This window comes from Ornithorhynchus anatinus, chromosome X5 (assembly GCF_004115215.2).
Source record: "Ornithorhynchus anatinus isolate Pmale09 chromosome X5, mOrnAna1.pri.v4, whole genome shotgun sequence".
Taxonomy (NCBI): Eukaryota; Metazoa; Chordata; class Mammalia; order Monotremata; family Ornithorhynchidae; genus Ornithorhynchus; species Ornithorhynchus anatinus.
In genome coordinates, this window is record NC_041753.1 from 8,189,531 (window position 1) to 8,216,491 (window position 26,961).

The window sequence follows — 26,961 nt, forward strand, 5'->3', positions numbered from 1 at the left end:
GGAGATGCAAACTGGAATTTGGGGGGTCAGGATGAAATACCCTGGGTGGTGGTGTGAGGGGGAAGGGTGATAAATCTCTCCTCAGCATCCCTATCCACATTCCCTCACCTGTGTCCTGAGGCTTCCCAGAATCCTCCGGGGGACATGGCCGAAGGTGGAGCCGGAGCGCAGGTTGGTCCTGGAGTGAGCGGGCTCCCCTGGACCGGCCCTTGGCACTAGCGGCTCCAGCGCCGTGGGTCCCAATGGGGTCCGTGAGAGCCACTTGTGGTGGGGGGAGGCCTATCGGTGTCCACCGCCCCCCACCCCCCCACCGCCTCTGTGGCTGTGGTCTTCACAGGCCGCTCCAGGCCCGGGTTCTCAGGCCCGGCACGTGGGGCAGCGGAAGTCGGCCTCTTGGGCAGCCCGGTAGCTGCAGCCAGCGCAGGCCACGTGGAACCAGGCATCGCAGTGGTCACACTGGACCCAGGTCACCGTCTCGTCCTGCGGCAGCCGGCAGCGGGGAGCGGCGCAGGGGTCTCCCCCGGGCACTGGGGCTATGGGGTACTTCCGGGGCCGCCCGCGACGCTTCCTAGAGAGACGGAAGAACGTGGGGGGCGGGGGGGAGAGCGGCAGCGTCAGGGAGGGGAGGGCAGTGACCATGGGACACTTGAAACCATCACTGAGGGGAGATGGTGATGCTACTCCACCACCCCCTCCCCTAAGGAGCTGAAGGGGGTGGTGAGGGGTGGCACCACTGGGGTGTGGGGAACAGCAGCCCCACTGCCCCTTGGGTTTGCTGCCGCCCTGGCTCTCCCCTGCCCTTCCCCTTTAGGCATCTCCCTGGTCGTGGCCAGAGGGCAACCCCCCACCCCCACTGCCCCGTGCAAGGGGTACAGGACCAAACTGCTCTCCTACCCCCCTGGGTGGAGGTGGGGGGGGGAGCAGGGGGGAGACACTGACTCCCCTTGGCATCTACCACTGTGCCCTGCCATCCCCACTTAGCTCCTCCTCTAGACTGGAAGGTCCTTAGGGAGCAGGGAATGTAAATACCATTGATGGTGATACTGATTTTATGGGTGCTTCCTGCCTCTATTATTAAGGTATTTGTTACGTACTTACTGTATGCCCAGCACTATTAAAAGCTCTGGGGTAGCCAAAACATCACCAGGTCTGACACAGTCCCTCTCCCACACGGGGGTCCCATAACAATAACTGTGGTATTCTGTTAAGCGCTTACCATGTGCCAAGTAATCACTGTACTAAGCACTAGGAATAGACACAAGCTAATCAGGTCCCACACAGTCTTAGGTAGGAGGGAGAACGGGTGTTGAATCCTCATTCTAGACCCAGCCCGTTGTTGGGTAGGGATTGTCTCGATCTGTTGCCGAATTGTACTCTCCAAGTGCTTAGCACAGTGCGCTGCACACGGTAAGCGCTCAATAAATACGATTGAATTCTACAGATGAGGGAACTGAGGCCCGGAGAAGGAAGTGACCTGCCCACAGTCACTCGGCAGGCAAGTGACCGAGCCGGGGGTTAGAACCCCAGTCCTCCTGACTAACCCCCCCCCCCCCCCCCCCCCCGGCCCGGCGCTCACCCGCCGGGGGTGACGGGCGTCCTCTCCATCCGCGGCTTCTTGCGGGGGCCGGGCCGAGCGGCCGGGGGGCTCTCCCCGGGCACCCCCTCGTCCTCCAACTCGGCCAGGACCCTGTGGGCCGACTTGCGCCGATTGCGGGGGGCCGGGGGAACGTCTGGGGCCCCCTTTCCTCCGACGGCCGGGGCGGGGGCCGGCGCCTCCACGGGCCCCCCGCCCCGGGAGAAGGTGAGGGGCTGAGGCCGCAGTTTGCTGAGGCTCCCGATGGAGCTGAGAATCAGGGTGGCCTTGGGGGAAGGGGACGGGGCGCTCAGGGGCCTTTGGGGGGCCCCCCGGGAGGGCAGCATGGGCCGGAAGCCGCCCCCGACCCCCACGGCCCGGGGCACGGTGATGGCGGCGAAGTCCTGGGGCCGGACCCGGACGCGCTGGAACATGAAGCAGAACTCGGGGGGCTCGGCGCCGGGGCCCCCCTCGGAGCCAAAGGTCAGGAGGTCGCCGTCATCCAGCTCCACCCGCCGGCCCCGTGGGAGCCGGACGTCGTTCACGGAGGTGCCTGGCGGCCGGACACCGAGACTCAGGTCGGGGGGAAGCGGGGGGCGGCTTCAGAGGGGAGAGCGACCGCCCGTTCACCCCCCAGGGAGAGAGTCAGGAGGGACCCTCACACTCAACGAGAGAGAAGCAGACACACACGCTCACTCAGTCGGGGATGGGCCCGGCCCCCGAGCAATCACTGGCATTTTTGCAGTGCTTGCTCTGCTGAGTCTGGGGCGATTATTACGAATAACGGTCACTGCATCTGTTAAGCCCTCGCTCTGCGCTATGCACTATACCGAGCGCTGGGGCAGACGCAGGATCTTCAGGTCCTCCGTGGGGTTCCCGGTCTAAGTAGGAGGGAGAACGGGGATCGAATCCTCATTCTGCCGACGAGGGCGCTGAGGCCCAGACGAGTGAAGTGACCGGCCCTGGGCCACGGAGCAAGACGGGCGAGTGGCGGAGGCGGGATTGGAACCCAGCTCCCTGTGCCCGCGCCCCCCCCGCCCCGCAGGCCGGGGCTCCATCCTTTAGACCACGCTGCTGCTGGACGCTGGGGCTCGGCCCGCCCCCCCGGCCCCGCTCACCGTGGCTGCTGCAGTCCACCAGGCTGACCCTCCAGTCTCCGTCCCGCTGGGCGTCCCGCTCGGCGTGCAGCTCGGCGTGCACCCGGGACACCCGGCCGGGCTCTCGCTCCGAGCGGAGCGGCACGTCGCAGAGGTCCGCCCGCCGGCCCAGGCGGTAGGTGCAGCCGGTCCCCGCCGGCCGGAACGTGTACAGGTCCCCGCCCCCGCCCCCCCCCATGCGCAGCAGCTGGAAGCAGGGCAGCATCGGGGGGCGCCGCCTACAGCCCCCCCGACCCCCGGCGGCAGCTCAGGCTCGGGGCCCCATCGGGGGACCCCCCAACCGCCCCCGCGCCAGTCGGAGCCCCCCGCTTTCCTGGCCAGGGCCCTCTCCGGACCGCATAGCAGTTGCCACGGCGGGGCCCTTCCCTCCGCCCCCGGGGCTGATGCTGGGCTAAGCCCTTCGCTCCCGCAGGCCGATGGAGCGGGAAGGGAGCCCACCCGTCCCGCCCCGTCTCCTAAGGTGCCCAGTGGGGATCGCCCCTTAACCGTGCAATCCAAGCCTGGGATTACCCCAACCCCACCGCCGCCGCCGCCGCCGCCGCCGCCGCCGCCGCTCGCTGGCCCCAGCCCTCCCTCGGGAGCTCCGAGCGCCCCCCGATTCCGGGCCCGCCGTGCGATGCAATCCCGGGGAGCCCGAGCGAGGCAGACCTGGGAAGAGGCGGCGCCCTTCCTTCCTTCCTTCCTTCCTCCCTCCCCCGTCCCGGATCCGGGCCGGGCGCCGGGCCGAACCGCCGCAGCCGCGGGGCGGGCGCCCCCTTTTCCCCCCCAACCCCGCGACCCCGAGAGGTCCGGCCGCCGTTTGACAGGGACCGAAGCCGGGGGCCGGGGGTCGGGTCGGGCCGGGCCGGGCCGGGGCGGGGCTACCGACGCTGGCGGGCAAGGGCACGGCCCCGCCTTCGCTGACCGGGATGCGAACCGCGCGCGCTACCAGGCCGCGCCCACCTCGCCGCCGGTGATTGGTCGGGGTCACCGGGCCGCCCCCGGCCCATTGGCCGATTCGTGGCGGCGCGCCGAAAGGCCGAAGGCGGGCTCCCGCGCGGCCGCCTCCCTCCCTCCCTCTCGTCATTGGCCGACGAATTTTCCCGGGTTCGGCGGGCGAGGGCGGGGGCGGGGCCACGGGCGGGGCCGGGGGCGGGGCCGAAGGCGGGGCCGCGCTCTCTGATTGGTCCGCCCTCCGGGCCCCCGCCGCGCCTGCGCCTGCGCCTCCCCGCGCCTCCTCCCCACTCCCGCCGGCCGGCCCGCTGCGCGCAGGCGCAGAGCGGCGGGGAGCGCGCGCGAGGGGTGGGGGGCGGGGCCCGGCCCGAGGGGAAGGCGGTGGGACCTCGGGGAGGGAGGAGCTCGACGGAGGGGCCACCGGGACCAGCCGGGGCGGGAACCCGGTGCGGGGAGACCGGGGCCTGGGGGGCGGACTGGGCCTGAGAGGAAGGGGGAGGGAGGGGGAGGCTCGTGGGCGGGGCCACGGTGGGAGGGAGGGGTCCCCGAGGGGGCGGCGGCGGGTCTTTAAGGCCAGAACCCGCACATGGCGGCGGAGGCAGGCAGGCGGGCAGGCGGGTAGGGTCTTGCGGGGCACACGGGGAGGTGATGGCGCAAAGGGAGACAGCCAGAGATGAGAGGCAGGTAGGCAGGAGGAGCCGGAAGGTGTGGCCGCGGAATCCCGTCACGAATGGATTTCAGGGGGATTGGCATCCCCATATCCCCCCTCCAGGGTCCGGCCGCAGTGGAGACTAGCCAGGCGGGGGCCGGAGGAGTCGCGACGTCAAGGGGGGAAGAGACGCGGGAGAGACAGTCCATCCCACAACCTCTACCTGCCTCCCGTGTGTCTGCTTTTCCCGGCCTCGGTTTCCTCATGTGGGGATTCGGGATGTGCTGTTCCCTCCCCCTTGGACGGAGAGCCCCTCGTGGGATGGCACCTGGGGCGGATCGGACTGCTTCGTGTCTCTCCGCGCTCGGCGCAATAGTAGATGGCTTTTGGTTGAACGCCCACGGCCTGAGAGGCCTAGTCTTAAGGCGCGGAAAGTACAGAGGTGAGGCATTCCCTGCCCTCAGAGATTTTTCGCTCTTGAGGGAGGGAAACCGAGGCCCGGCTTGAGCGGGGGAAGGGTGTAATCCAGGCCACACAGTAAATCAGGTGGCAAAAGAGAATCTCTGCCCTTTGGCTCGGCGGGCGACTCCCACTTAGCAGATGGGGAAACAGGCGGGGCCCTTCCCGGTTTTGAGTCGCGTCTCCTCCCCCCCACCCGGCTCGTCCCCACATGACTCCCCCTGCCTTCCCCCTTAAATTCCTGTCCATCCCTGGTTTGCTATTGTAGGGCTTCTATCAGGAGCCGGGCAGGACAGACCTGATCTCCCGATGGCCTCATTGTAAGGTCCTGGGGAACCCGGGGGAGAAGGAGATGGCAGAGCTGGGTGGGACTGGCTGTTATCTTAGGAGCTGGGTGGGTTTGTTGTCGCAGGGTCTTCAAGAAGGGTGGAGTGGGGGCAGGGAGCGAGGCTGGAGAGCCAGTGGGAGTTGGAGCTGTTTTTCTTCTTGCCCAGGGGGAGCATGGCCAGTCGAAGATGGAATCTAGACCCCCCGGCTGCCTTTGGCGTGACCCAGGCCGCAGGTATTGAAATATGGTCCTTGTTAGGCGCTTACTGTGTGCCAAGCCCTGTTCTGAGCCCTGTGGTAGATCCAAGTTCACCAGGTTGGACACGGTCCCTGTCTCCCCTGGGGCTTTCGTTCTTAATCCCCAGTTTACTGATGAGGTAGCTGAGGCGCAGAGAAGTGAAGTGACTTGCCCGAGGTCACACAGCAGACGAGTGTCAAAGCCGGGATTAGAACCCAGGTCCTCTGACTCCCAGGCTCGTGCTGAATCCACTGAGCCACGCTGCTGTATTGGTGTGTGCGGCGGGGCTCAGCTTTGTCCCTGGAGAAGGCCTTGATGCTTCTTTTCTATCATAGCCTATCCTCTCCAGGCCCTCTGGTCTCCCACTGCCACTCTGAGTCCTCCATCCATCCCCATCTCACCTTCTTCTCCATCTCCTCGCCAGGTTCCAGGGAGCTGGTCCCACCGTCCCACTTCCAGGCCCGGCCCCCCGCAGCTCCTTCCTGGGCCCGGGCCGGGGTCCAGCTGGAAGTGCTGGAGCTGAGGCGGGAGAACCAGCAGCTCCGGGCCGCGATGTGGGGGTGGGGCGGGGGACGCGCTGCCGCCGAGGATCCGGGGAGCGGGGCCAGGTAAAGGTGCCGTTTCCCCAGCTCTTTCCCCATCCCTGGAAGAGGGAACCGAGGGACCCCATCTCCCTCGTTCCTCAGGTCCCTCCGGGATTGGAACTTTCAGTCCCTCTAGACTCTAAACTCACTGTGGGCTGGCAGGGTGTGATACTCTATTCTCCCAAGTGCTTAGGACAGTGCCTTGCACCCAGGAAGCACTCAGTGAATACAACTGAATTGAATGAATGAAAGCTTAGAGAAGCACCTTCCCCTGCCCACCTCAAGTTCTTTGTGCCCCTTAGAGCAGTGTGAGACCCTATTTCAGAAACTCCTGGGTAGAGCCTACAAACCCTGGCAAACAGAGTTGATAGACGCATTCCCTGCCCACAACGATCTTACAGTTGTAAGCCCTGCCCCAGCCCTCTTTCCCCTCCCCAAATAGAGGTCTGCCAGAGAGATCCATCTTACCTCAAGCCCCTGCTGCTTGTTCCTTGCTTGTGTATGGCATTTGTTAAGCACTTACCATGTGCCAAGCGCTGGGGTAGATACAAGCTAGTCAAGTTGGACACAGTCCCTGTCCCACATGGGGCTCAAGGCTTTACCCCCCCCCCCCCATCTTACAGATGAAGTAACTGAGGCACAGAAAAGTTGCATGACTTGCCAACGGTCACACAGCAGTCATATAGCTGATCCGGGATTGGATCCAAGGTCCTCTGACTCCCCAGCGTGTGCTCTTTGCATTAGGCCACACTGTATCCTCCTCCTCTCCACAGGTTCCGGGACCAGGAACAGTCCCAAGGTCTGAGCCAGCAGGCCCAGCTGGTCTCTCCGCAGCCGCAGGAGCTGCCCAGGCTGGAGGCGGAGGCCCAGCAGGGGGCTAAACTGGAGGCCCAGGCCGAAGAACTGGAGGCACTGGGGCGGGCGGAGGTAGAGGAGCTGCGCGCCAGCCTGGCCCGGGCCGAGGAGGCCCGGCTGAGGCTGGAGGAGGGAGGCCAGCAGGAGCTGGAGGCCGCACGGAGGCAGCACGAGGAGGAGGTGAGTGGAGGGAAGAGGCCCGGCCGGGGCAGGGAGGGACCGTGGGATTCGGTGTGGAGGTTGGTGGGCAGGATCCGGGCCTCCCACCGGTGACTCTAGGGAACGTAGCTACCAAGCAGTATGGCCTAGTGGATAGAGCTCGGGCCCGGGAGCCAGAAGGACCTGGGTTCTAATCCTGCCTCCACCACTTGTCTGCTGGGTGACCTTGGGTAAGGCACTTCACTTCTTTGGGCCTCAGCGTCCAACCTGATTACTTTGTATCTACCCCAGTGCTTAGAACAGTGCTGGCAAATAGTAAGAGCTTAACAAATGCCAAAAAAAACCCCCACCAAACAAAAAACCTGTTGTATCGTCCTCTCCTAAGCACATAGTACAGTGCTTTTCCCACAGTCAATGCTCAGTAAATACCATTGGTTGAACAATTGCTTGATTCGGAGCAAGAGGATTGGAGGCCGAGAGGTCTCCTTCCCTGCGTGCTCACTCTTGTTTATGTGTCCGCCCCATTACACTGAGTTGCCCCCAGTACGCTAGTTGAAAGAGCATAGGCTTGGGAGTTCTCATCACAGCTCTGCCAATCGCTTGCTATGAGTTTGGGACTGGATGGATTAATAGCGCTATAGTTAGGCGCTCACACTATACGAATCGCTGAGGTAGATCTGAGAGAATCAGGTCATCCCCAGTCAGTCCCACATGGGACTTCCAACCTCAGGGGCATGGGGTGGGTGGGGGTGGGAGAGAATTTTTATCCCTGTTTTTCAGATAAGGAGACTCAGGCCCAGAGAAGTTAAGTGATTTGTCCCAAGTCATAAAGCAGGCAGAATTAGGCAGTGGGGAGCCTCCTGCCAAGCTAGCCTGAAAGCTCCTTGTGGGCAGTGATTGAGAGGCTCTCGACAAACTCCGCTCCTCAGAATATTGCAGCCCCTGCCATTCTTTAGTTGTCCGCCCCCGTACTCTGCAGGTAGCCCACCTCACCCAAGCCCACCTGGAAGCCCTCTCCACCCTCAGAGGCCAAGTCCAAGAGCTGCACGAGACCGTCCAGGAGCTGGAGGCCAGGAGGGGGCAGGAGGCCATGGCCCTGGCTGCCGCCCAGGCAGAAGCGGACACCCTGCAGGAGCAGCTCAAGTGAGGCCGGGAGGTCTTGGGGGTGCCGGGGGCGGGCGGGGGAGCTGGGGGCAGCCCAACTTGGAAAGGCAGAGGTCTGAGGCTGAGGAGGCCCGCCGACCCTCCAGGAAGAGCCGGGAGGAGCTGGAGGCCCGAGACTCGCTCGTCCGGCAGCTGAGGAGGCATGTGTCGGAGCAGGGAGTGGCCCAGTCCAGGTGTCAGGCTTGGGAGCAGGAGAGGGGCGAGCTACAGCAGGCCGTGAAGGTGAGATGGCGAGCGGGCCCCAGGTGGAGAAGGGGGAGCCAGTGCCTGGTGGGATGGGGAGGGGGCAGGCGCCGGGCGGAGAAGGGGAAATGGGTGGGAGTGGGCCCCAGGCAGGAGGTTGCGGGGCTCAGAGGTTCACTCCACAGTAGGCGGGCAGGGGAGCGGGAACAGTTCCAGTGGGGCCAAAGTGGTGGTCGGTGCTGGTGACCCTCGGTGTCCCTTGGGCAGAGGCTACAGGAGGAGCGGGCGGCTCTTAGCAGCACTTCGGAGCTGCTGCAGGTCCGCGTCCAGAGCCTCACGGACATCCTCACCCTGCAGGAGCGAGAGCTGGCCCAGAAGGTCGGGCCCCCGCCCCCTTTCGGCCCCCACCCTCTTCCTAGCCACACCCCTTTTCTGGCCCCTGGCGGCTCCAGAGCTCCCTCCCTGGCTTCCCCCCAGCGCTTCACTTCACAGTCACCTGGTGGGTTGTTGTTTGGTTTTGTTTTTTTTAATGGTATTTGTTAAGCGCTTACAATGTGCCAAGCACTGAATTTAACACTGGGGTAGATGCAAGATACGTAGGGTGTTCCCTCCCTTCAGCCCCCTCCCCGCCCACCCGCCAGGCAGCCGTGACTCCCTCACCCCCTCCCTCCCAGGCCCCGAACGTGAACATCCTGGAGCCAGAGTCGGCCCGCAAGGCCAGGGCCCTGCTGAGCCGCTGGCGGGAGAAGGTGTTCAGCTTGATGGTGCAGCTGAAGGCCCAGGAGCTGAGCCACGCCAAGCATACCTGCCAGCTGCAGAAGGAGGTAACCCCCCCGCCCCCCAGGGGGGCAGTTGGAGCCTGGGGGGGAGCCAGGAGGGAAGGCGGTGGCAGGGAGAGGGATGGGGAAGAGGTGGTTGCCATCCTCCCCATCTCACCCCCCCACCCCAGTGCTCCCATCTCTCCGTGTTTTCCTTCGGGACATAGGTGCCCTGCTCCCCATTGCTGCCCTCCACTCCCCCTCCCCCACCCCAGCCTCTAGCCTCGCGTGCCCCGACAGGTGGCCGAGCTAGAAAAAGAGGTGGCATCCCAGAGGCAGCAGGAGGCCCTCCTGCTCCACTCCCTGAAGGGCAAGGAGGCCGAGATACAGATGGAGCAGGTCAACAGCAAGGTGAGCCACGGGGGCGGGCAGAAGACCCCTAGGGGAAGCGGGCATGCACCCCTCCATCCTCTGTCAGTCAGTCCACCAGTGGGATATACTGAGCACCTACCATGTGCAGAGCAGACCACCAGTTGGATTTATTACAAGCTAACGGTGTGCAGAGCACTGTACTGAGGGCTCGGGAGAGGACAGTACAACAGAGTTGGTAGGCACGTTGCCTGCCCACCGCAAGCTTACAATCTAGAAGATCTTATTAAGTGCTTGAGGGAGGGTGATAGATGTGGTCTTTCAAAAATGATAGTAATAATGGGTATTTGCTAAGCACTTACTATGAGCTAAGCGCTGGGGATAGATACAGCACCATCAGTTCGAACGTGGTCCCTGTCCTATCCAGAGCTCACAGTCTTATGGGGAGAGAGAACAGATATCGAACCCCCAGTTTACAAGAGAGGAAAACAGGCCCAGAGAAGTGAAGTGGCTTGCCTGAGGTCACACAGCAGGCAAGGGGTGGATTTGGGAGGAGAATCCAGGTCCCGTGACTCTTAGAGGCTTAGGCACTGCCCATTGGACCACTCTCCTTCTCTGCCCTCAAGGAGCTTGCAGTCTAGCAGGGGGAAGACACAGTAAGCGCTCAGTAAATACTATTGATGGTAATAGGGCATGCGCTTAGAACAGTGTTCTCTCCACATAGTAAATGCTCAATAAATACCACTGATTGAAAAAAGTGCTTGGCTCTGGGGAGGTGAGCAAGGCTAGGGATTGTGGGGGGTGGATGGGGTGTCCTCTCCTCTGGCCCCATCTTTTCTCTACCCCCCAACCCCCCCAGGTCCTGCAAGGGGAGCTGTCTCGCTCCCAGGACTCCAAGCAGCAGCTGCAAGACCAGGTGCAGGCTGCGGAGGAACAAGTGCAGCTGCTCTCTGAATCTGTGCACAGGTAAAAGGGGGAGCACGCTGCACCCAAAGCACTGGGGAGAGTCTAAGGGGGAGGGCCGGGGGCCGGGCAGAGGGGCCAATTGAACAATCAGCCAATAATAATAATAATAATGTTGGTATTTGTTAAGCGCTTACTATGTGCCGAGCACTGTTCTAAGTGCTGGGGTAGACACAGGGGAATCAGGTTGTCCCACGTGGGGCTCACAGTCTTAATCCCCATTTTACAGATGAGGGAACTGAGGCACAGAGAAGTTAAGTGACTTGCCCACAGTCACACAGCCAACAAGTGGCTGTGTAATGAATAATTGTGGTAGATGGTAAGCGCTTACTTCGTGTTGAGCAGTGAATTGAGCCCTGGGATAGATACAAGGTCATCAGGTCAGACCCAGTCACTGCCTAAGAGGGAGGGAGAACAGGTAATAATAATAATAATAATAACTGTGGTATTTAAGCCAAGTACTGTACAGAGGGCTGGGGTAGTTATAAGATCATCAAGTCTCTCAGTCTAAGTAGGAGGGAGAACAGGGATTGAATGTCCATTTTACAGAGGAGGAAACTGAGGCACTGAAAAGTGAAGTGACTCCCCCAAGGTCACGCAGCAGGCAAGTGGCAGAGCCAGGATTAGAGCCCAGGTCTGCGCTCTTTCCCCTAGGCCACAGCGCTTCCCCATCGGCGGTATTTATTGAGCCTAGACCGGAAGCTCATTGTGGACAGGGAATGCTGTAGTGTCCTCTCCCGAACGCCTAGTGTGGTGCTCCGCACCCAGTAAGTGCTCAATCACTACCGCTGACGACGCGCTGCCCTTCCTGCCCTCAGCTCCCAGCAGGGACTCCTGGCCCGCATGGCGGAGGTGGAGGTGGCCCTGGCCCAGCTGCCTGGTCTCAGCACCAGGCTCAGCTATGCTGCCCGCCAGGTCCGGATCCTGCAAGGTGAGAGCGGTCCCTGACTCAACACCCCATTCCCCTGCTCCCCTTCCTCCAGCTCCCCTCCCCAGCTGCTACCCGGTTTTTCTCCCCGCCCCATTTCTTCTTCTCCCCACTGTCTCGAACCGCGACGAGCCGGCTCTCTCTGCATCCCGTTCCTCCGCAGGGCTGGTGGCTCGGAAAGTGGCCCTGGCCCAGATACGCCAGGAGGAGAGGTAAAGGATCGGTCGAGGGGGGTATGAAAACCTGGGGCGGAGTCGCTGGGGAGCGATCTGGAATCTGGGGCGACTGGGAACACCAGGAATTAGGAGGAGCCGGACGCCACCCCCGTGCCTCTGCCCCCTGCAGCGCCCCCGCCCCCGCCGAGGCCGAGGCCCTGGACACAGAACTGCGGCAGCTGCGGGAGGAGCGAAGCCGCCAGGATGCTGAGCTGCGCTTCAGCGCCCGGCTCCTCCAGCAGGAGGTGGCCCGGGCCCGGGATCAAGGTACCCCACCCGCCTCTGGGTGCCCCTGAGCAGGGCCTCCCCAAGGGCTTCTCCAGCCACCTTAGAAACCACTATTCATTCATTAATTGAGCGTATTTATTTATTGAGCACTTACTGTGTGCAGAGCACTGTACTAAACGCTTGGAATGTACAATCCCTGCCCAACAACGGGCTCACAGTCTAAAACGGGGAGACAGGTGGCAAAACAAAACAAGTAGACAGGCATCGATACCATCAAAACAGGCATCAATACCGTCACTAGTCCCCAGCCATCCTGCTCAAGGCGGGCACGTTCAGTTGCTGGTCTGACCAAGTGCAGGGGGCTGGCCCAAGATTAGGGAGGGTAAAGGTGGTAAAGGGAGCCGGAGTGAGAGGGACACATCCATCATGCCTCCCTTCTCCCCCCAACACACACGCAAACACACACGGTATTTGTCTCTCTCTTCCTCATACAGTCCCCCCCACCCAGGGGACAGCAGAGGTCACACTCCCCCATCAACTGGCTTTCTTGCCCCCCTCTAGATTGTGGGGGCTGTCGTTCTGGGAGTCCGGGGGGCACACACTTTGAACGTGCCCAGCCCCTTCCCTCAACCCCCAGCCCCCCCCCGCGCCAGACACTGGAGAGCAGCTTTTGGCAGTGGTGGCTGCAGCTAATTCAAGCCCGGGCAGGGGCAGATCTTGCTGGAGAGAGCGAAAGAGAGAGACGGAGACAGATGAGAGAGAGAGAGAGAGTGGGGCGGGGGGGCAGCTTGTCCTTGTCCCTGACCAAAGACTTTGTCCCCAGGGCGGGAGGAACGGCAGCGCCTGGCCGAGGCCTCGCAGAGGCTGGAGCGGGAGCTACGGGAGAGCCGGGAGGCGCTGGGAGAGGCGGAGGCCCGGCTGGAGGCGGCCCTGGCCGGGCAGCGGGACAGCCAGGACCAAGCGGCCTCCCTGAGGCGTGAGCTGGGCAAGCAGCAGGAGGTTTACGAGAGAGGTAGGGGAGGGCCTCGGGCTGGGGCGGCAGGCAGGGGTGGGGGGAGGGCTGCTGAGGGGCTGCTTAGACCCATGCTCTGCCTCCTGTTGTGTCCCCCAGTCTTCATCTAGGGTAGACTGGACCTGTGCTCAGCTCTCCTGTCCCATGTCCTGTGTCCTCCAGCCCTGCCCCCGGAGGCAGAGCGGGCACTTGTTCAGCCCTCCCGTGGACCCCAGTCCTGATGGGGGGCACGGTGAGCACGTGCTCAGCCCTGCTGCCCTGTGCCCCATGGCCCCCAGCCCCGACTCGGGGGCGTAGGAGGCATGTGCTCAGCCCTCCCCTCTCTTGTCCCATGTTCTTGGCCCCAACCCTGCCCCAGGGGTCCCAGCGGGCCCATGCTCAGCCCTCCCCCGGGTGCCCCCTGCCCCAGTCCTACAGGAGAAGGTGTCGGAAGTGGAGGCCCGGCTGCGGGAGCCGCTGGCAGCCCTGGAGAAAGAGCTGAGCGCAGCCCGGAGAGAGCACAGCAAGGCCGGTGAGGCAGGGGAGGGGGCCCGGGTCGGGGACGGGGGGGGTCGCCCTCTGGGTTCCGCCCGGGCCCCCTGGTGACCCCGCGGTGCCGGCCCCTCCGCCGCCTCCCGGGAGCAGTGGTGTCCCTGAGGCAGGTGCAGCGCCAGGCTGCCCGGGACCGGGAGCGGAACCTGGAGCTGAGGCGGCTCCACGAGGAGGCCCGCCAGGAGCAGGAGGCCCGGACCAGCCGGAGGCTGCAACAGCTGGAGCGGGACAAGCACCTCCTGCTGGTGCGAACCCTCCCCTCATCTCCCTCCCACCGGCCCATCTCCCTCCCCATTCCTTTCCCTGGCCGCCCAGGCCAAGCTGGAAGCTACACACACCCACACACCTCCCCCCCGCCCCCCCCAACACCAGAGGGCATGTGAGGAGCAGCCCCAGGGGCCGGAAGGGGGTCGGCTGGGCCGCAGAGGAGGGGGGTGGGAGAGATGAGGGGCTGGGGCAGACTGCCGAGGGTGATGTTGAACCCTTTCTTCACCAGAATACCCTGCGCCAGGAGGGACTTGTCTCCCGCTACAAGCAGCAGCGCCTGACTTTCCTCCCCAGGCTCCTGCCAGCCTCGGGGGAGCCCACGGAACCCAGCGTGGGGCCTCGCCCCAGGACCCCCCCAAAAGGTAGACGTTGGAGCGCCGGAGACTCTACTCCCCATTCCCTTCTTCGTCCCCCTCCCCCACCTCCTCCCAGGCTGTCCCTGGATGCCAGCCTGAGAAGCCCCAAGTTCTTCCTCGGGGCACAGGGACGGGCTCAGGGAAGCAGTGCTCCTGCTGGAAAGAGCCCGGGCCAGGGAGTCAGAGCAGCTGGTTCTCATCCCGGCTCCACCACCTGCCTGTTGTGTCACTTGGGGTCACTGGCAGTTCCCTCATCCGCAAAATGGGGATTCAAAACCCACGCTTCCCTGCTACTCAGACTGCGAGCCCCATGAGGGACCTGATGATCCACCCCAGCGCTTAGTACAGTGCTTGGCACATAGTAAGGGCTTAACAAATACCCCAGTTGTTTCTTATATTCTCTCATCCCCAGAATCCTTGGTGGCTGTTCTGGATGGTCTGCAGAGCCTGAGCACAGCTATCACCCAGGAGGAGGAGGAGGAAGAGGAGGAGGAAGGGGGAGGAGGGGATCCCAAGACGAGTGGATAGAGGTTGCCCAGGCCCACTTCCACCTGCCCTCCCCAAAGGGGGTGAGGGCTGGGGGGTTGGACACTGTTCCTGAGGCGGGGTTGTTTGTGCCAGGGGCATGTTTTTCTGTAGCAAATAAAAGGCTTTTGTGGCATCGGAGAGTGAGGGCAATCTTCTCTCCCACTTCTGGGGGCCCCCGCCACCCAGGGTCTAGTTGGTCAACCCCTGAGGTCTGGTATCTTTCTGTGTGGGACCGGTTTGCCCGTGGCCATATTTCCGGGGGACGGGGAGGGCAAAGTTTTTGTGGCTGGGGGGGACACGTCGGGAGGTCACGCTTTGAAGGGGGGCGGGGACCACCCCCGCCCCCAGCTACGCACCTCTGCCCCCAGCTACGCACCTCTGCCAGATGGTGCCGGTGACATCATCGTGTGATGCGGCACAACGGGCGTGATGTCACATGTCTCCATGTCCCAGGCCACCCTGCTGTGACTTAAGAGCCTTCTCCTCTGTAGCCCCGGCCCTTCTCCACCTCAGGGAATGTCCCGGCAGCTGACCATCCTGGCTGAGCTGGCCGAAGGGCCTGAGGCGGGAGGAGTTTCTTCCGTTCTCTTCCTGCTTTTGACTCACGATCCCGAGGCTGCCCCGAGCTCCTCCCATTGCTGGGTACCGGTCCAGTTGCTACTGAATCAGAGCGGAGGCCCCCTACTTCCGTGATCTGCGGGAGAGCTGGGGGGGGGGGGGGGGGTGGAAAATGCAGGGGAGAGCCCGTGGCAAAGACCAAGAGAGGAGAGAAGTAGCGGGGGCTTTGTCGGCTGTTTGACCTTGGTCAAGTCACTTTTGCTTCTTTGGGCTTCAGTTTCCTCATCTATAAAATGGGGATTCAAGACCGTGACTCCTGATTAGAGTGGGAGCCCCTTGGGCGACAGCGACATTGTCCAGCCTCGTTAGCCCGTGTCTACCTCAGTGCTTAGAGCAGTGTTTAGCTCGGGGTAAACGCTTAACAAATACCATCCATCGGCCCCGGTAGGACCCGCAGGGAAGCGTCCCGGCTCCGACCCCTCCACGCGTGGCGCTTCTGGACCCTCCCCGGGCCGGGCTGGGCACCTGGCCCCTTGGCCCTATAATTAGTCTGCTTCCCCACGCGGTTCCGTCCGGAGCCCTGGCCCGCGACCAGCCCCTGCGAGGGATCAAAGGCAGAGGCCTCGGAGAGGAGGGGAGAGGCCGACCTCTGGTGCAGCAGGGGGCCGGGACCCTGCAGGACAGCGGGGGCTCGTGCGAGAGAGCTGGGGCCCCGGGGGAGCCGGACGCCTGGGTCCGGGCAGGGGAAAGAAGGGTCCAAGGCACGGGAGTGGCGGATAATGGCATCTGGGTCTTGAAACCGGGCACCTGAAATTGATGATGCCACCGGATGGAGCGTGGAAACTCCTCGGCTTCTCCCCGTACCGGTCCGACCAGTCACGTCCCGGTTCCGGTACCAGTTGAGTCACTGGGGGCCTTCCTTGCACCCCCTCCCTCCCCAGTCGACGTAGCTCCATCCCGCCCTTCCCCCAGCCCCTATAAAAGCTGGTCAGGGCTCCCAAGGCCCCAGTCCCATCCCTGCCCCCTGGATCGCCCGGGGACAAGAGATGGGCAGGATGCTGGACTTCAAGTTACTGGGAATACTGGTTCTATGTCTCCACGCTGGGGGTGAGCTGGGGAGAGAATGGGGGAGATCGGGGTGGGGGGGTATCCTATGGGGTGGCGGAGGGGGGAGCATTTGCAGGCGGGAGAGCATCTGGGTTGGGAGACCTGGGAGATGGAACTTGGGGTGCGGGAGGGGATGGAGAATTAGGGGCTCTGAGGAAAGGGACTCGAGGGCTTCCCTGAAGGTCCCTGAGTTGGAGAGAGCCTCGTCTTGGGGTATGGGTTACCCGGGGGTGGGGGTGGGGGTGAATTGTCCGAGGGGGACTCTGGGACTCCGTTTTAGGGGCTGGGGTAGGGGAGCTTGGGGCAGGAGGAGCGGTTTAGTGTCTGGGATGATTTAGAGGGTTGAGCTTGGGGTCGAGGTGGGGGGTTTGGGGGGCAGTTGGAAGCCCTGTGGGCTTGGGCAGTTCTGGGTGCCAGGTGAGGCAGCGGCCCGGTTTTGGGGTTTGGGGCAGCTAGGGAGTCTGGCCGGGTTTGGAGTTTGGGGCAGGTACGGGAGAGCCCGCTGCGTGTCGGCCCCCAGTCTCACCCCCTTCTCTCTCCCCGCCCCCCCAGGCATCACGGGCAGTGGGGACCCCCCGCCCCAGCCACCGGCCGACGCCCCCGAGGAGGCAGCCGCCCCCACCTGGCCCCAGGGTCCCCCGATCCCCGGCGACCCTTGGCCCGGTGTGCCCCCCATCTTTGAGGACCCCCCGCCCCCGGGCCCCAGCCGAAGCCTGCCCGAACCCGGCGTCTGGCCCCCCAACCCCGGACGGCCCAGCACACCCCAGCCGCCACGCCCCGACGACCCCTGGCCCGCCGGACCCCAACCACCCGAGAACCCGTGGCCACCTGGCCCCGAGATGGATGCCGCCCCCCAACACGAGCCGGACTTCGACCCTCCTCGAGAGGAATACAGATGATGGGGACTTCCCCCACAGTCCCTCCCCCCCCTGAAATCTCCAAGCTCCCCCACCCCATGCCCTCAGATCCCCTGAGCACTCCAGCTCCTCCCTGACACCTTCAATCCCTCCGGGCACCCCCAGTTCCACCCTCAAGCAGTGGCCCCAAAGCCCCGGTCAGGCCTGGGTCCCTCGATTCCTCCCCGAACCTCTGGACTTCTCTTCTCCCTCCCTGACACCCCGATCTCTCTCCGGCACCCCAGTCTCCACCTCCAGCCTTTCTAGCTCTTCCGGAGGCCCCATTTTCCTCCCCTCCGTCCCCTGCAGAGCCCCCCCCACCCCCCCCCCCCGACCTTCAGCTTCAACCCGCTTCAGCCTGCTCTCCTCGAGCTCCCCCCGAGCTGGTGGTCTCCTTGGGAGCCGCAGGCTGGAGGGGTCGGAGCCTCATCCACCCGAACAATTCGAAAAATAAAAATCAATAAACTTCATTCCCTGGCACCCTGACTTTTTCCTCTCCCAGTCCCCGCCCTCCGGAGATCTCCAGGCGTTTCATAGCCCTGCTCACAGCCCCGCCCCTCTGAAAGGTTAGGGGTCCCGCTCCCCCCCCCCCCCGCCAACTTTGGGCAGGAGGGTAGAATCATAATAATAACACTGATGGTATTTGTTAAGCGCTTACCATGTGCCAAGCACTGTTCTAAGAGACTTGGGCTCTGGTGACTCAGAAACGAGATGGCCTGACGCCCCCATCCCACAGTCAGCCTCCCCTCGGGACCCCCAGACCTCAGCCCTCACTCTCAGCAGACAGCTTCTCCCTGGTGAGACCCCCCCCCGCCCCTCAGAAATCTATGGAGTGACAGCCTCAGCTGAGCTGGGCTGGGGTGACCACAGGCCAGAGCCTCAAACCTCAAGCCTTAACCCTGGCTAGGGACTTTGAAAAAGTGTGGAGCGTTTGCAGGTTGGGGAGAAAGCTGAGGGGAGAGAAGGGGAGGATGGAGTGTGAGCGGGTGGGGCGGGAAGAACGAGCAGGGGAGAGAGGGGGAGAACCAGGAGGGGAGGGGAGGAGGAAGAGGGGCCCAGGGAACATGTCTACCAACTCTGTTATATTGGATTTCCCCAAGCTCTTAATACAGTGGTCTGTGCAAAGTAAGTGCCCAGTAAATATGAATGATTGATTAATTGAGGGGGAAGATCATGAAGGGAAAAGGGGGAAGAAGAGGTGGGGAGAGCCGGGGAGGAAACAGGAGAGATGGGGAGGATGAGGAAGGGGGAGGACAAGGAGGGATGAGAAAGGGGGAGGGGACAGGGGGAAGGGTGAGGGGGGAGAGGGAGAGCATGAGAAGGGGAAAGACGGGGAGAGTTGAGAGGCAGCTAGGGGAAGGCTGATCACAGTCAGGATCATCCAGGCCTAATAATGAAAATAACAACAACAATAATAATAATAACAACAGCAACAATGATATTTGTTAAATGCTTATTATGAGCCGAATCCTGTGATAAGAACTGGGGTAGATACAAGATAATCAAGGCAGACACAGCTCCGGGCCCATGTGGGTCTCAGTCTAAAGGGGAGAGAGATCTCTGATCACCAGGCTCATCTGTGGACTCTAAGATCCTTTTTTTTTTTTTTGTATTTATTAAGTGCTTTCTATGTGCCAGGTACTGTACTAAGCACTGGGGTAGATACAAGCTAATCAGGTTGAACACAGTCCATGTCCCACATGGGGCTTCCAGGCTTAATCCCCATTTTACAGATGAAGTAAATGAGGCCAAGAGAAGTCAAGTGCCTCACTCAAGGTCACACAGCAGACAAGTGGCAGAGTAGGGATTAGAACGGCTACCTTATTGCTACAGGCTCTCGTTATATCCCAGATAGACTACTGTGTCAGCCTTCTCTCTGATCTCCCTTCCTCCTCTCTCGCCCCACTCCAGTCTATCCTTCACTGCGCTGCCCGGCTCATCTTCTTGCAGAAACGATCTGGGCATGTCACTCCCCTTCTTAAACAACTCCAGTGGTTGCCTATCGACCTCCGCTCCAAACAAAAACTCCTCACTCTAGGCTTCAAGGCTCTCCATCACCTTGCCCCTTCCTACCTCTCCTCCCTTCTCTCTTTCTACTGCCTACCCCGCACGCTCCACTCCTCCGCCGCCCACCTCCTCACCGTCCCTCGGTCTCGCCCATCCCGCCGTCGACCCCCGGGCCACTTCCTCCCGCGGTCCTGGAATGCCCTCCCTCCTCACCTCCTCCAAACTGATTCTCTTCCCCTCTTCAAAACCTTACTTAAAACTCACCTCCTCCAAGAGGCCTTCCCAGACTGAGCTCCCCTTCTCCCTCTACTCCCTCTACCGTCCCCCTCTTCACCTCTCCGCAGCTTAACCCTCTTTTCCCCCCATTTCCCTCTGCTCCTGCCCCTCTCTCTTCCCATCCCCTCAGCACTGTACTTGTCTGCTCAAATGTATATATTTTCATTACCTTATTTATTTTGTTAATGAAATGTACATCGCCTCGATTCTATTTAGTTGCCATTGGTTTTTACGAGATGTTCTTCCCCTCGACTCTATTTATTGCCATTGTTCTTGTCTGTCCGTCTCCCCCGATTAGACCGTAAGCCCATCAAACGGCAGGGACTGTCTCTATCTGTTGCCGACTTGTTCATTCCAAGTGCTTAGTACAGTGCTCTGCACATAGTAAGCGCTCAATAAATACTATTGAATGAATGAATGAATGAATGAATGAACCAAGGTCCTCCTGACTTCCAGGCCCGGGTTCTTTCCACTAGGCCACACTGCTTTTCCTTGAGATTTGCCCCAAGGAGGTGGGAGGGGGGGCTGAAGAGAGAGGGAGCCCCCAGGGTAGGTCAGGAGGGTGGGGGAGCTTATTCATTCTGTTAGGGTTTTAGAGCCTGGTTCTCTAAACAGACACATCTGTGTCTACCAGATCCCATTTCACTTCCCTAGAGAAGGAATTCTGCAGAATCCTGCAAACCGGAAGATTCCGGATACTATATGAGGTCAGAGCTGCCTCTCCTGGCTCATAAACCGGATTAAGTGATGCATGGCCCAGGTCACATCTTTTTGTACGTCACAAGGAATTTAATCCAGGTTTGCTCATTAGATTGTTTTACACACCGCACGTAAAATGTTTACATAGCCGACCAGCTGGTTTTGCGGCTGTTGGATTCCACGCGACCAAGCATGGGAAAAGAAAAAAAAAATGGCATTATTTGGGGGAATAGAGGTTGAACCGGAGGCTGAGTTGTAAATAGTGGGGGGACCTGGAGGGGTAGAAGATGGGAAAACTGGCTGGAGAACCAAACAATCAATGAATCACATTTACTGAGCATTTACTGTGGGCAGAGCACTGTACTAAGCTCTTGGGGGAGTACAACACAATAATGTAACACATTATCTGCCCACAGCGAGCTTGCAGTCTTGAGGAAAGAGACTGAGGAGAGAAGTGGAAAGGGAAAGAGAGGAAAAAAAGTTCCCTTTGCCCTTAGAGCTTCTCAGCCCTAGCCACAGTAATCCATCAGTGACATTTACTGAGTGCTTACAGTGTGCTGAGCACTGTGCTAAATGACTGGGAGAGTATAATAAAACCTGATTAGTAAGCACATTACCGGCCCACATGGAACTTACAGTCTAAAGAGAGTGTACTCAATTAATTGATATTTATTGAATGATTACAATGTGCAGGACACTTTATTAAGCATTTGGGAGAGTACCTCGCTACTTAATCTTCTTCTACAATGGAGCCCAAACACTTCATTCCTCTAGCGCTAACCTTCTCATTCTGCCACAGTCTCATCTATCTCGCCACCAACCCCTCGCCCACACCCTGCCTCTGGCCTGGAACATCCTCCTTCCTCAAATCGGACAATGAATCTCCTCAATTACAAAACCTTATTGAGGCACATCTCCTCCAAGAGGCCTTCCCAGATTAAGTCCTCCCTTTTCTCTTCTCCCACTCCCTTCTGTATAGCCCTAATTTGCTCCATTGGTTCTTCCCCTTTCCTAGCCTCACAGTACTTATGTCCTATCTGAAATTTATTTGTATTAATATCTGACTCCTTTGCTCTAGACTGTAAGCTCATTGTGGGTTGGGAATATGTCTGTTTATTGTTTTATTGCACTCTCCCAAGCGCTTACTACAGTGCTCTGCACACAGTAAGCACTCAATAAATATGAATGAACTGAATTGAACGCAAAGAGCCGGTAGACAGGTTTCCTGCCCATAACAAGGTTACAGTCTAGAATGATGATTATAATTGTGATCTTTGCTAAATGCTTACTAGGGGAGATACAGTGCATGGCCTAGTGGACAGATCCAGGTTCTAATCCTAGGTCCGCTGCTTGTCTTCTGCGCAACCTTGGACAAGTCACTTCACTTCTCTGGACCTCGGTTCCTTCATCTGTAAAATGGGGGTGAAGACTGCGAGCCCCAAGTGGGACATGGACTGTGTTCAACCCGATTAGCTTGTATCTACCCCAGTGCTTAGAACAGTGCCAGGGCAGGGAAGGGGAACCCAGGGGCAGGTGGGTACAAGCTTATGAGCAGTTGCAAGGGTTGGGAGGGGGACAGCTCACTGACAGCTCATTGGTAGTTCCCTGGGAGCTCCCTGGCAGATCATTGGAAATTCACTGGGTGATCACTGGCTGCAGAGTGTGAACCCGTTTCTAGACTGCGAGCCCGCTGTTGGGTAGGAATTGTCTCTATTTGTTGCTGAACTGTACTTTCCAAGCACTTAGTACAGTACTCGGCACACAGTAAGCACTCAATAAATGCGACGGAATGAATGAAAAAAGCAATGGCTGAATGGATAGAGCCTGAGCCTGAGAGTCAGAAGGATCTGGGTTCTAGTCCCAGTTCTGACACTTTTCTGCTCTGTGACCTCGAGCAAGTCACTTCATTAGCTTAAATCTATCCATTGTTTAGTACAGTGCCTGGCAAATAGTGAGTGCTTAGTAGAGTGCCTGATACACAATGAGTGCTTAACAAATACCATGAAACAAAAATTTTTATTGACAGCTCACTGACAGCTCACTGGAATCTCACTGAAGGCTCACTGGCCACTCACTGGGAGCTTTCTGGCCCGAGGCTAGAGGCTCAGTTGGTCTTGGCCCATCCTCTCCTTGAAGTAGCCAGACAGGATCAAGAGCAATGTAGTCTGGGAACAATGCCAATCTTCAAGCCCTTGAATCTTTGTTCACTTCAGTGCTGCTGCCCTGGGCAGGAGATTGATCAATCTATGGTATTTATTGAGCACTTACTGAGCGCTGAGCACTGTGCTAAGGGCTTGGGAGAGTACACTACAAGAGAGTTGGTACACATGTCCACAAAGGGCTTTACAATATAGAGGGGGAGACGGACATTAAAATAAATGATATAGGCATAAATGCAGCGGGGCCGAGGGTGGGGTGAATAAAGGGTACAGATCCAAGAGTAAGGGCGATGCAGAAGGGAATGGGAGAAGAGGAAATGAAGGCTTAGTCGGGGAAGGCCTCTTGGAGGAGATGGGATTTTAATACGGCTATGAAGTCGGGGAGAACTGTGATCTGTGTGCTATGAAGAGGGAGGGCGTTTCAGGCCAGAGGGAGGTTGTGGGCGAGGGGTTGACGGTGAGAGAGATGAGTTGGAGGTACGGTGAGTTGGTTGGCGATGGAGGAGCAGAGCGAGGGGGAGATGGGAATAGAAGGGACCAAAGCAGGGTATCCCAACAGTTGCCCTGTGGTGAGCCAAGATGGAGCGACCAGGAACAAGGGGGACAGAGGAAATGAGTTAAGGATGCAAAAAAAAATACATCTTTCTCCCCTGTTGATGCCTGTTTTGATATCTGATACCCCTTCTAGACTGTAAGCCCGGTCTCTCTCTTTATTACTGAACTGTACTTTCCAAGCGCTTACTACAGTGCTCTGCACACAGTGTGCGCTCAATAAATACTACTGAATGAATGAATGAACTGACTTTAAGCTTCTTGAGGTCTGAGAACATTGTACTCCCTCAAGTATTTGTACAGTACTCTGCATATAGTAAGCGCTCAATAAATACAATTAATTTTTTTAATGATATTTGTTAAGTGTTTACTATGTGCCAGGCACTGTATTAAGCCTTTGGGTAGATACAAGCTAAGCAGGTTGGACACAGTCCAAGTCCCACACGGGACTCACAGTTTTAATCTCCATTTTACAGATGAGGGAACTGAAGACAAGTGAGTCACTTCAAGTGAAGGTCACCAGAAGACAAGCAGCAGAGCCGAGATTAGAACCCAGGTCCCGCAGGCTCCCAGGCCTCGGCTCTATCCGCTAGGCCACATGGCTTCTTTCATTGATTAATTGATTCCACCGTGAGCTCCTAGTGTGCAGAGGCATGTCTACCAACTCTATTATATCGTACTCTCCCAAGCGCTTAGTGCAGTGCTCTGCACGCAGTAAGTGCTCAAAAAATACTATTGATTGATTGAGCTCTGCCACTGGTCAGCTGTGTGACTCTGGGCAAGTCACTTCACTTCTCTGCGCCTCAGTTCCCTCATCTGTAAAATGGGGATGAAGACTGTGAGCCTCACGTGGGACAACCTGATGACCCTGTATCTCCCCCAGCGCTTAGAACAGTGCTCTGCACATAATAAGCGCTTAACAAATACCAACATTATTATTATTGTGAGCTGGGCGCGGGGGGCGGGGGGGGGGGAGCCTTTGTTAGACTGCAGGGCTCCCTTGCTGCCAGAAGAGGGCGCCCCGGAGACAGGAATGGCCCCGAGGCGCGCTTATCCGGAGGGCTCCGACGGCCCGATTATCCGGCAGCCAGCGACGACCATTCATTCATTCAATCGTTTTGATTGCGCTCTTACTGTGTGCAGAGCACTGTACTAAGCGCTCGGAAAGGACAATTCGGCAACAGATAGAGACAATCCCCGCCCCACAACAGGCTCACAGCCTGTAAGATCGTTGTGCGCAGTGAGTGTGTCTGTTATATTGTTCTCTCCCAGGAGCTTAGTACAGTGCTCGGCACACAGTACGTGCTCAATAAGTACTGTAAATCTATAGTACCGATTACCTGTAGGCAGGAGCGTATCTGCCAATTCTGTTGTATCGTACATTCCCAAGCGCTTAGCCCAGTGCTCTGCACACAGTAAGCGCTCAGTAGATACGGTTGACTGACTGATTGATAGTTGAGGGCAAGGATCCTGTCTATTCCCTCTCTTGTCCTCTCCCAAGTGCTTAGCCCAGTGCTCTGCACCAGTAAGCAGTCATCAATAAATACCTTGGATTGACTGATCCTTGAGGGCGACGTTCGTGCCTATCACTTCTACGGTAGTCTCCCAAGCGGTCTGTCCAGTGTTCTGCACCAGTAAGCGTTCAATTAATACAACCGGTTGATTGATCCCGGAGATGCTGAGCTCTGAGTTAAGTAGGGCAGAAGTTCGGGGTGGGGGCAGTCTTCCCTCGCCCCACCCCCAATGACCTTCCCACCAATCCCTGGAAGGTATCCTAAACAAGTCCCTTCCCAACACAGCGCGACCGGGATGTGCCCTCCTTTCCGCACTTTTTTTTTTTAATGGTATTTGATGAGCACTCACAATGTGCCAAGCACTGTACTAAGCGCCGGGATAGATCCACGCTAACCAGGTTGGACCCAATCCATGTTCCACTTGGGGCTCACGCTCTTAATCCCCATTTCACAGGGGAAGTAATTGAGGCACACAGAAGTCGAGTGACTGGCCCAGGGTGACACGGACAGACAAGTGGCGGAGCCAGGAACAGAATCTCTGAACTCCCCTCCCTCCCCCGCACCCCATTTTCCCCGGAGAGGGGGGAGGGAGAGGCCTGCGTACCTCTGACTGAGCGTGAATAATAATAAAGTAATAATGACAACAATAGGAGTGTTGATCTCTTCCTAATTACCCTGACTGCCAAACCCGAAGCTGTCTCGGGTAGCCCGGGCGGAGAGGGGAGAAAATATTATTCTTTCTTTTAAATCTAATTGCCGGCTCTGGATTTAACTCCTCACGAGACCGACGCGAGTCCGAGGTCTGGTCTGACGTGAGCCGCGGCTGGAAAAGACGGACTGGTTTTCATTTGACACGCCCCTTCTCTCCCCCCGGACCCAGGCATCCTGCTCCTCCGGCCCGCCCCCACCCCTTCTCTCTAGTAATAATAATAGTAAGAACTGTGGTATTTGTTAAGCGCGTACTCTGTGCCAAGTCCTGTACTGAACCCTGGGAGAGACACCGGATAATCAAGCCGGACGCGGTCCCTGTCCCACGTGGGGCTCACAGTCGACGATTTCACACACACCCCCTTTACAGATTAATTTATTCAATAGTATTTATCGAGCGCGTACTATGTGCAGAGCACTGTACTAAGCGCTTGGAAACTGAGGACACTGTTTACGGTTTACAGATGAGGAAACTGGGGCCCAGAGAAGTGAAGCGAGTTGCCCAAGGTCACACCCCAGGCGAGTGGAGGAGCCGGGATGAGAAACCAAGTCCTCGACTTTCAGGTCCGGGATCCGTCCCCTCAGCACCTGCCCCTCCCTCGGACCCTCCCTGGGGTGGGGGGTCGTCTCAGGATCACTGACGGGGAACTGGGGGAGGGGAGAGCTCCCCCCTCCCCCCACCCTCCATCCGAGGCACAGACGCTTGAGGTGCCCGGAGGTTTCCAATGTCAACTGAAAAGACTGAGCACTCAATAAATCCTATTGATTGATTGATTGATCCTGTTTGCTCTGCACCTCTAGAACACCCCCCCCCCCCACGTCTTGTGAGCCCGTTGTTGGGCAGGGATTATCTCTATCTGTTGCCGAATTGTACATTCTAAGAGCTTAGTACAGTGTTCTGCACACAGTTAAGCACTCAGTAAATACAATAGAATGAATGAATGAATCTTCCTCCTCTCCCCCGACTCCCCCACCCAAAATGAAAAGTTGTCCCTCGCTTTCCCAGGATGTGGTCTCTTCCAGGGGTCTCTTTCCGACTTCATGTCTGCTGTGTGACCTTGGGCAAATCCCTTAATTCCTCTGGGCCTCGGTTACCTCATCTGTAAAATGGGGATTAAGAGTGTGAGCCCTCAGTGGGACAGGGACCGTGTCCAACTTGATTAATTTGTATCTACCCCAGTGCTTAGAAGAGTGCTTGGCACACAGTAAGCACTTAACAAGCACCATAATTATTATTATTTATCCCCAATATAGGGGGTTACTCTAGGATAGGGGAGGGGGCAAGGGTCCAGTGGTCTCCCTCAGGAGTGGGTCACTCTGGGTCACCCCAAACCCAAGAACACCAGAGAGGTGGGGTGGGGGCTGAGGGGAAGAGGAGGAAGGGGGCTGGCTAACCTGGGAGACCCCCCAAGGCTCCTGAACCGAACCAGACTGCTGGACTCATGGAACCCAGGCCCAATCCTTTGAAGGGGTTGAAGGGATCTGTCTCCCCCAAGTCATCGGAAGTGTCAAGCTGCTTGAGTCAATCTATACCCCAGCCCCTGACCTTTTTTTTAATGGTATTTGTTAAGCACTTACTAGGTGCCAGGCACTGTACTAAGCGCTGGGGTAGATACAAGCTAATCATATTGGAAACAGTCCCTTTCCCACATGGGGCTCCCAGTCTTAATCCACATTTTACAAATGAGGGAACTGAGGCCCAGACAAGTTAAGTGACTTGCCCAAGGTCAATTAGGAGACAAGTGGCAGGGCTGGGATTAGAACCCAGATCATTTTGACTCTGGATCCTCTCTCCCAACACTCCTCCCATCGGATCACCTGTGGAAACCGGGGAGGAGCCAAGGGTCACCTGGAGCCGGTCCAGCCACCCCAGAGCCATCGGCCTGGGGAAACAGGAAACTACTCAGTTGGCTTTGGGGGAGGCGGCGGTGCTTAAATATACAGTGTCTGAGCTTGCCTTAACACACCTCTCAGGACGCATCGTGTTGTATACATACAGGCTCCATCCAGGTTTGCAGATGAAGCGGTGTCGGTCTGGTGGGTAGAGCC

General features: G+C 58.9%; 3 protein-coding genes across 6 annotated transcripts; 2 read left to right on the forward strand and 1 right to left on the reverse strand.

The window, feature by feature from the left end:
• Window positions 1-357: 357 nt before the first annotated feature.
• On the reverse strand, window positions 358-2,935 carry TCF19 (transcription factor 19). Its single transcript, NM_001242725.1, is given in 3 exon segments — window positions 358-568; window positions 1,577-2,126; window positions 2,692-2,935. Coding segments are annotated over 3 exon segments (1,005 nt in total).
• Window positions 2,936-4,056: 1,121 nt separating this feature from the next.
• Window positions 4,057-14,574, forward strand: CCHCR1 (coiled-coil alpha-helical rod protein 1). 4 transcript variants are annotated; one of them, XM_029055902.1, is made up of 19 exons: window positions 4,291-4,754; window positions 5,040-5,091; window positions 5,266-5,333; window positions 5,761-5,944; window positions 6,694-6,955; window positions 7,914-8,077; window positions 8,185-8,320; window positions 8,549-8,659; window positions 8,956-9,105; window positions 9,340-9,450; window positions 10,268-10,374; window positions 11,190-11,302; window positions 11,463-11,511; window positions 11,645-11,781; window positions 12,566-12,754; window positions 13,113-13,265; window positions 13,379-13,530; window positions 13,782-13,914; window positions 14,321-14,574. In XM_029055902.1, exons 1-19 carry the CDS (start codon window positions 4,394-4,396, stop codon window positions 14,434-14,436), a joined length of 2,748 nt encoding a protein of 915 aa, XP_028911735.1. In that variant the 5' UTR covers window positions 4,291-4,393; the 3' UTR covers window positions 14,437-14,574. The 4 variants fall into 4 exon arrangements, with proteins under 4 accessions (XP_028911740.1, XP_028911735.1, XP_028911738.1 ...); XM_029055903.2 differs by having other exon boundaries at window positions 4,292-4,754; window positions 13,164-13,265; XM_029055907.1 differs by lacking the exons at window positions 4,291-4,754; window positions 5,040-5,091 and adding an exon at window positions 4,057-4,109.
• A 1,475-nt stretch (window positions 14,575-16,049) lies between these two features.
• PSORS1C2 (psoriasis susceptibility 1 candidate 2) lies at window positions 16,050-17,000 on the forward strand. Its single transcript, NM_001242742.1, is given in 2 exon segments — window positions 16,050-16,101; window positions 16,654-17,000. Coding segments are annotated over 2 exon segments (399 nt in total).
• The last annotated feature ends 9,961 nt before the right edge of the window (window positions 17,001-26,961 follow it).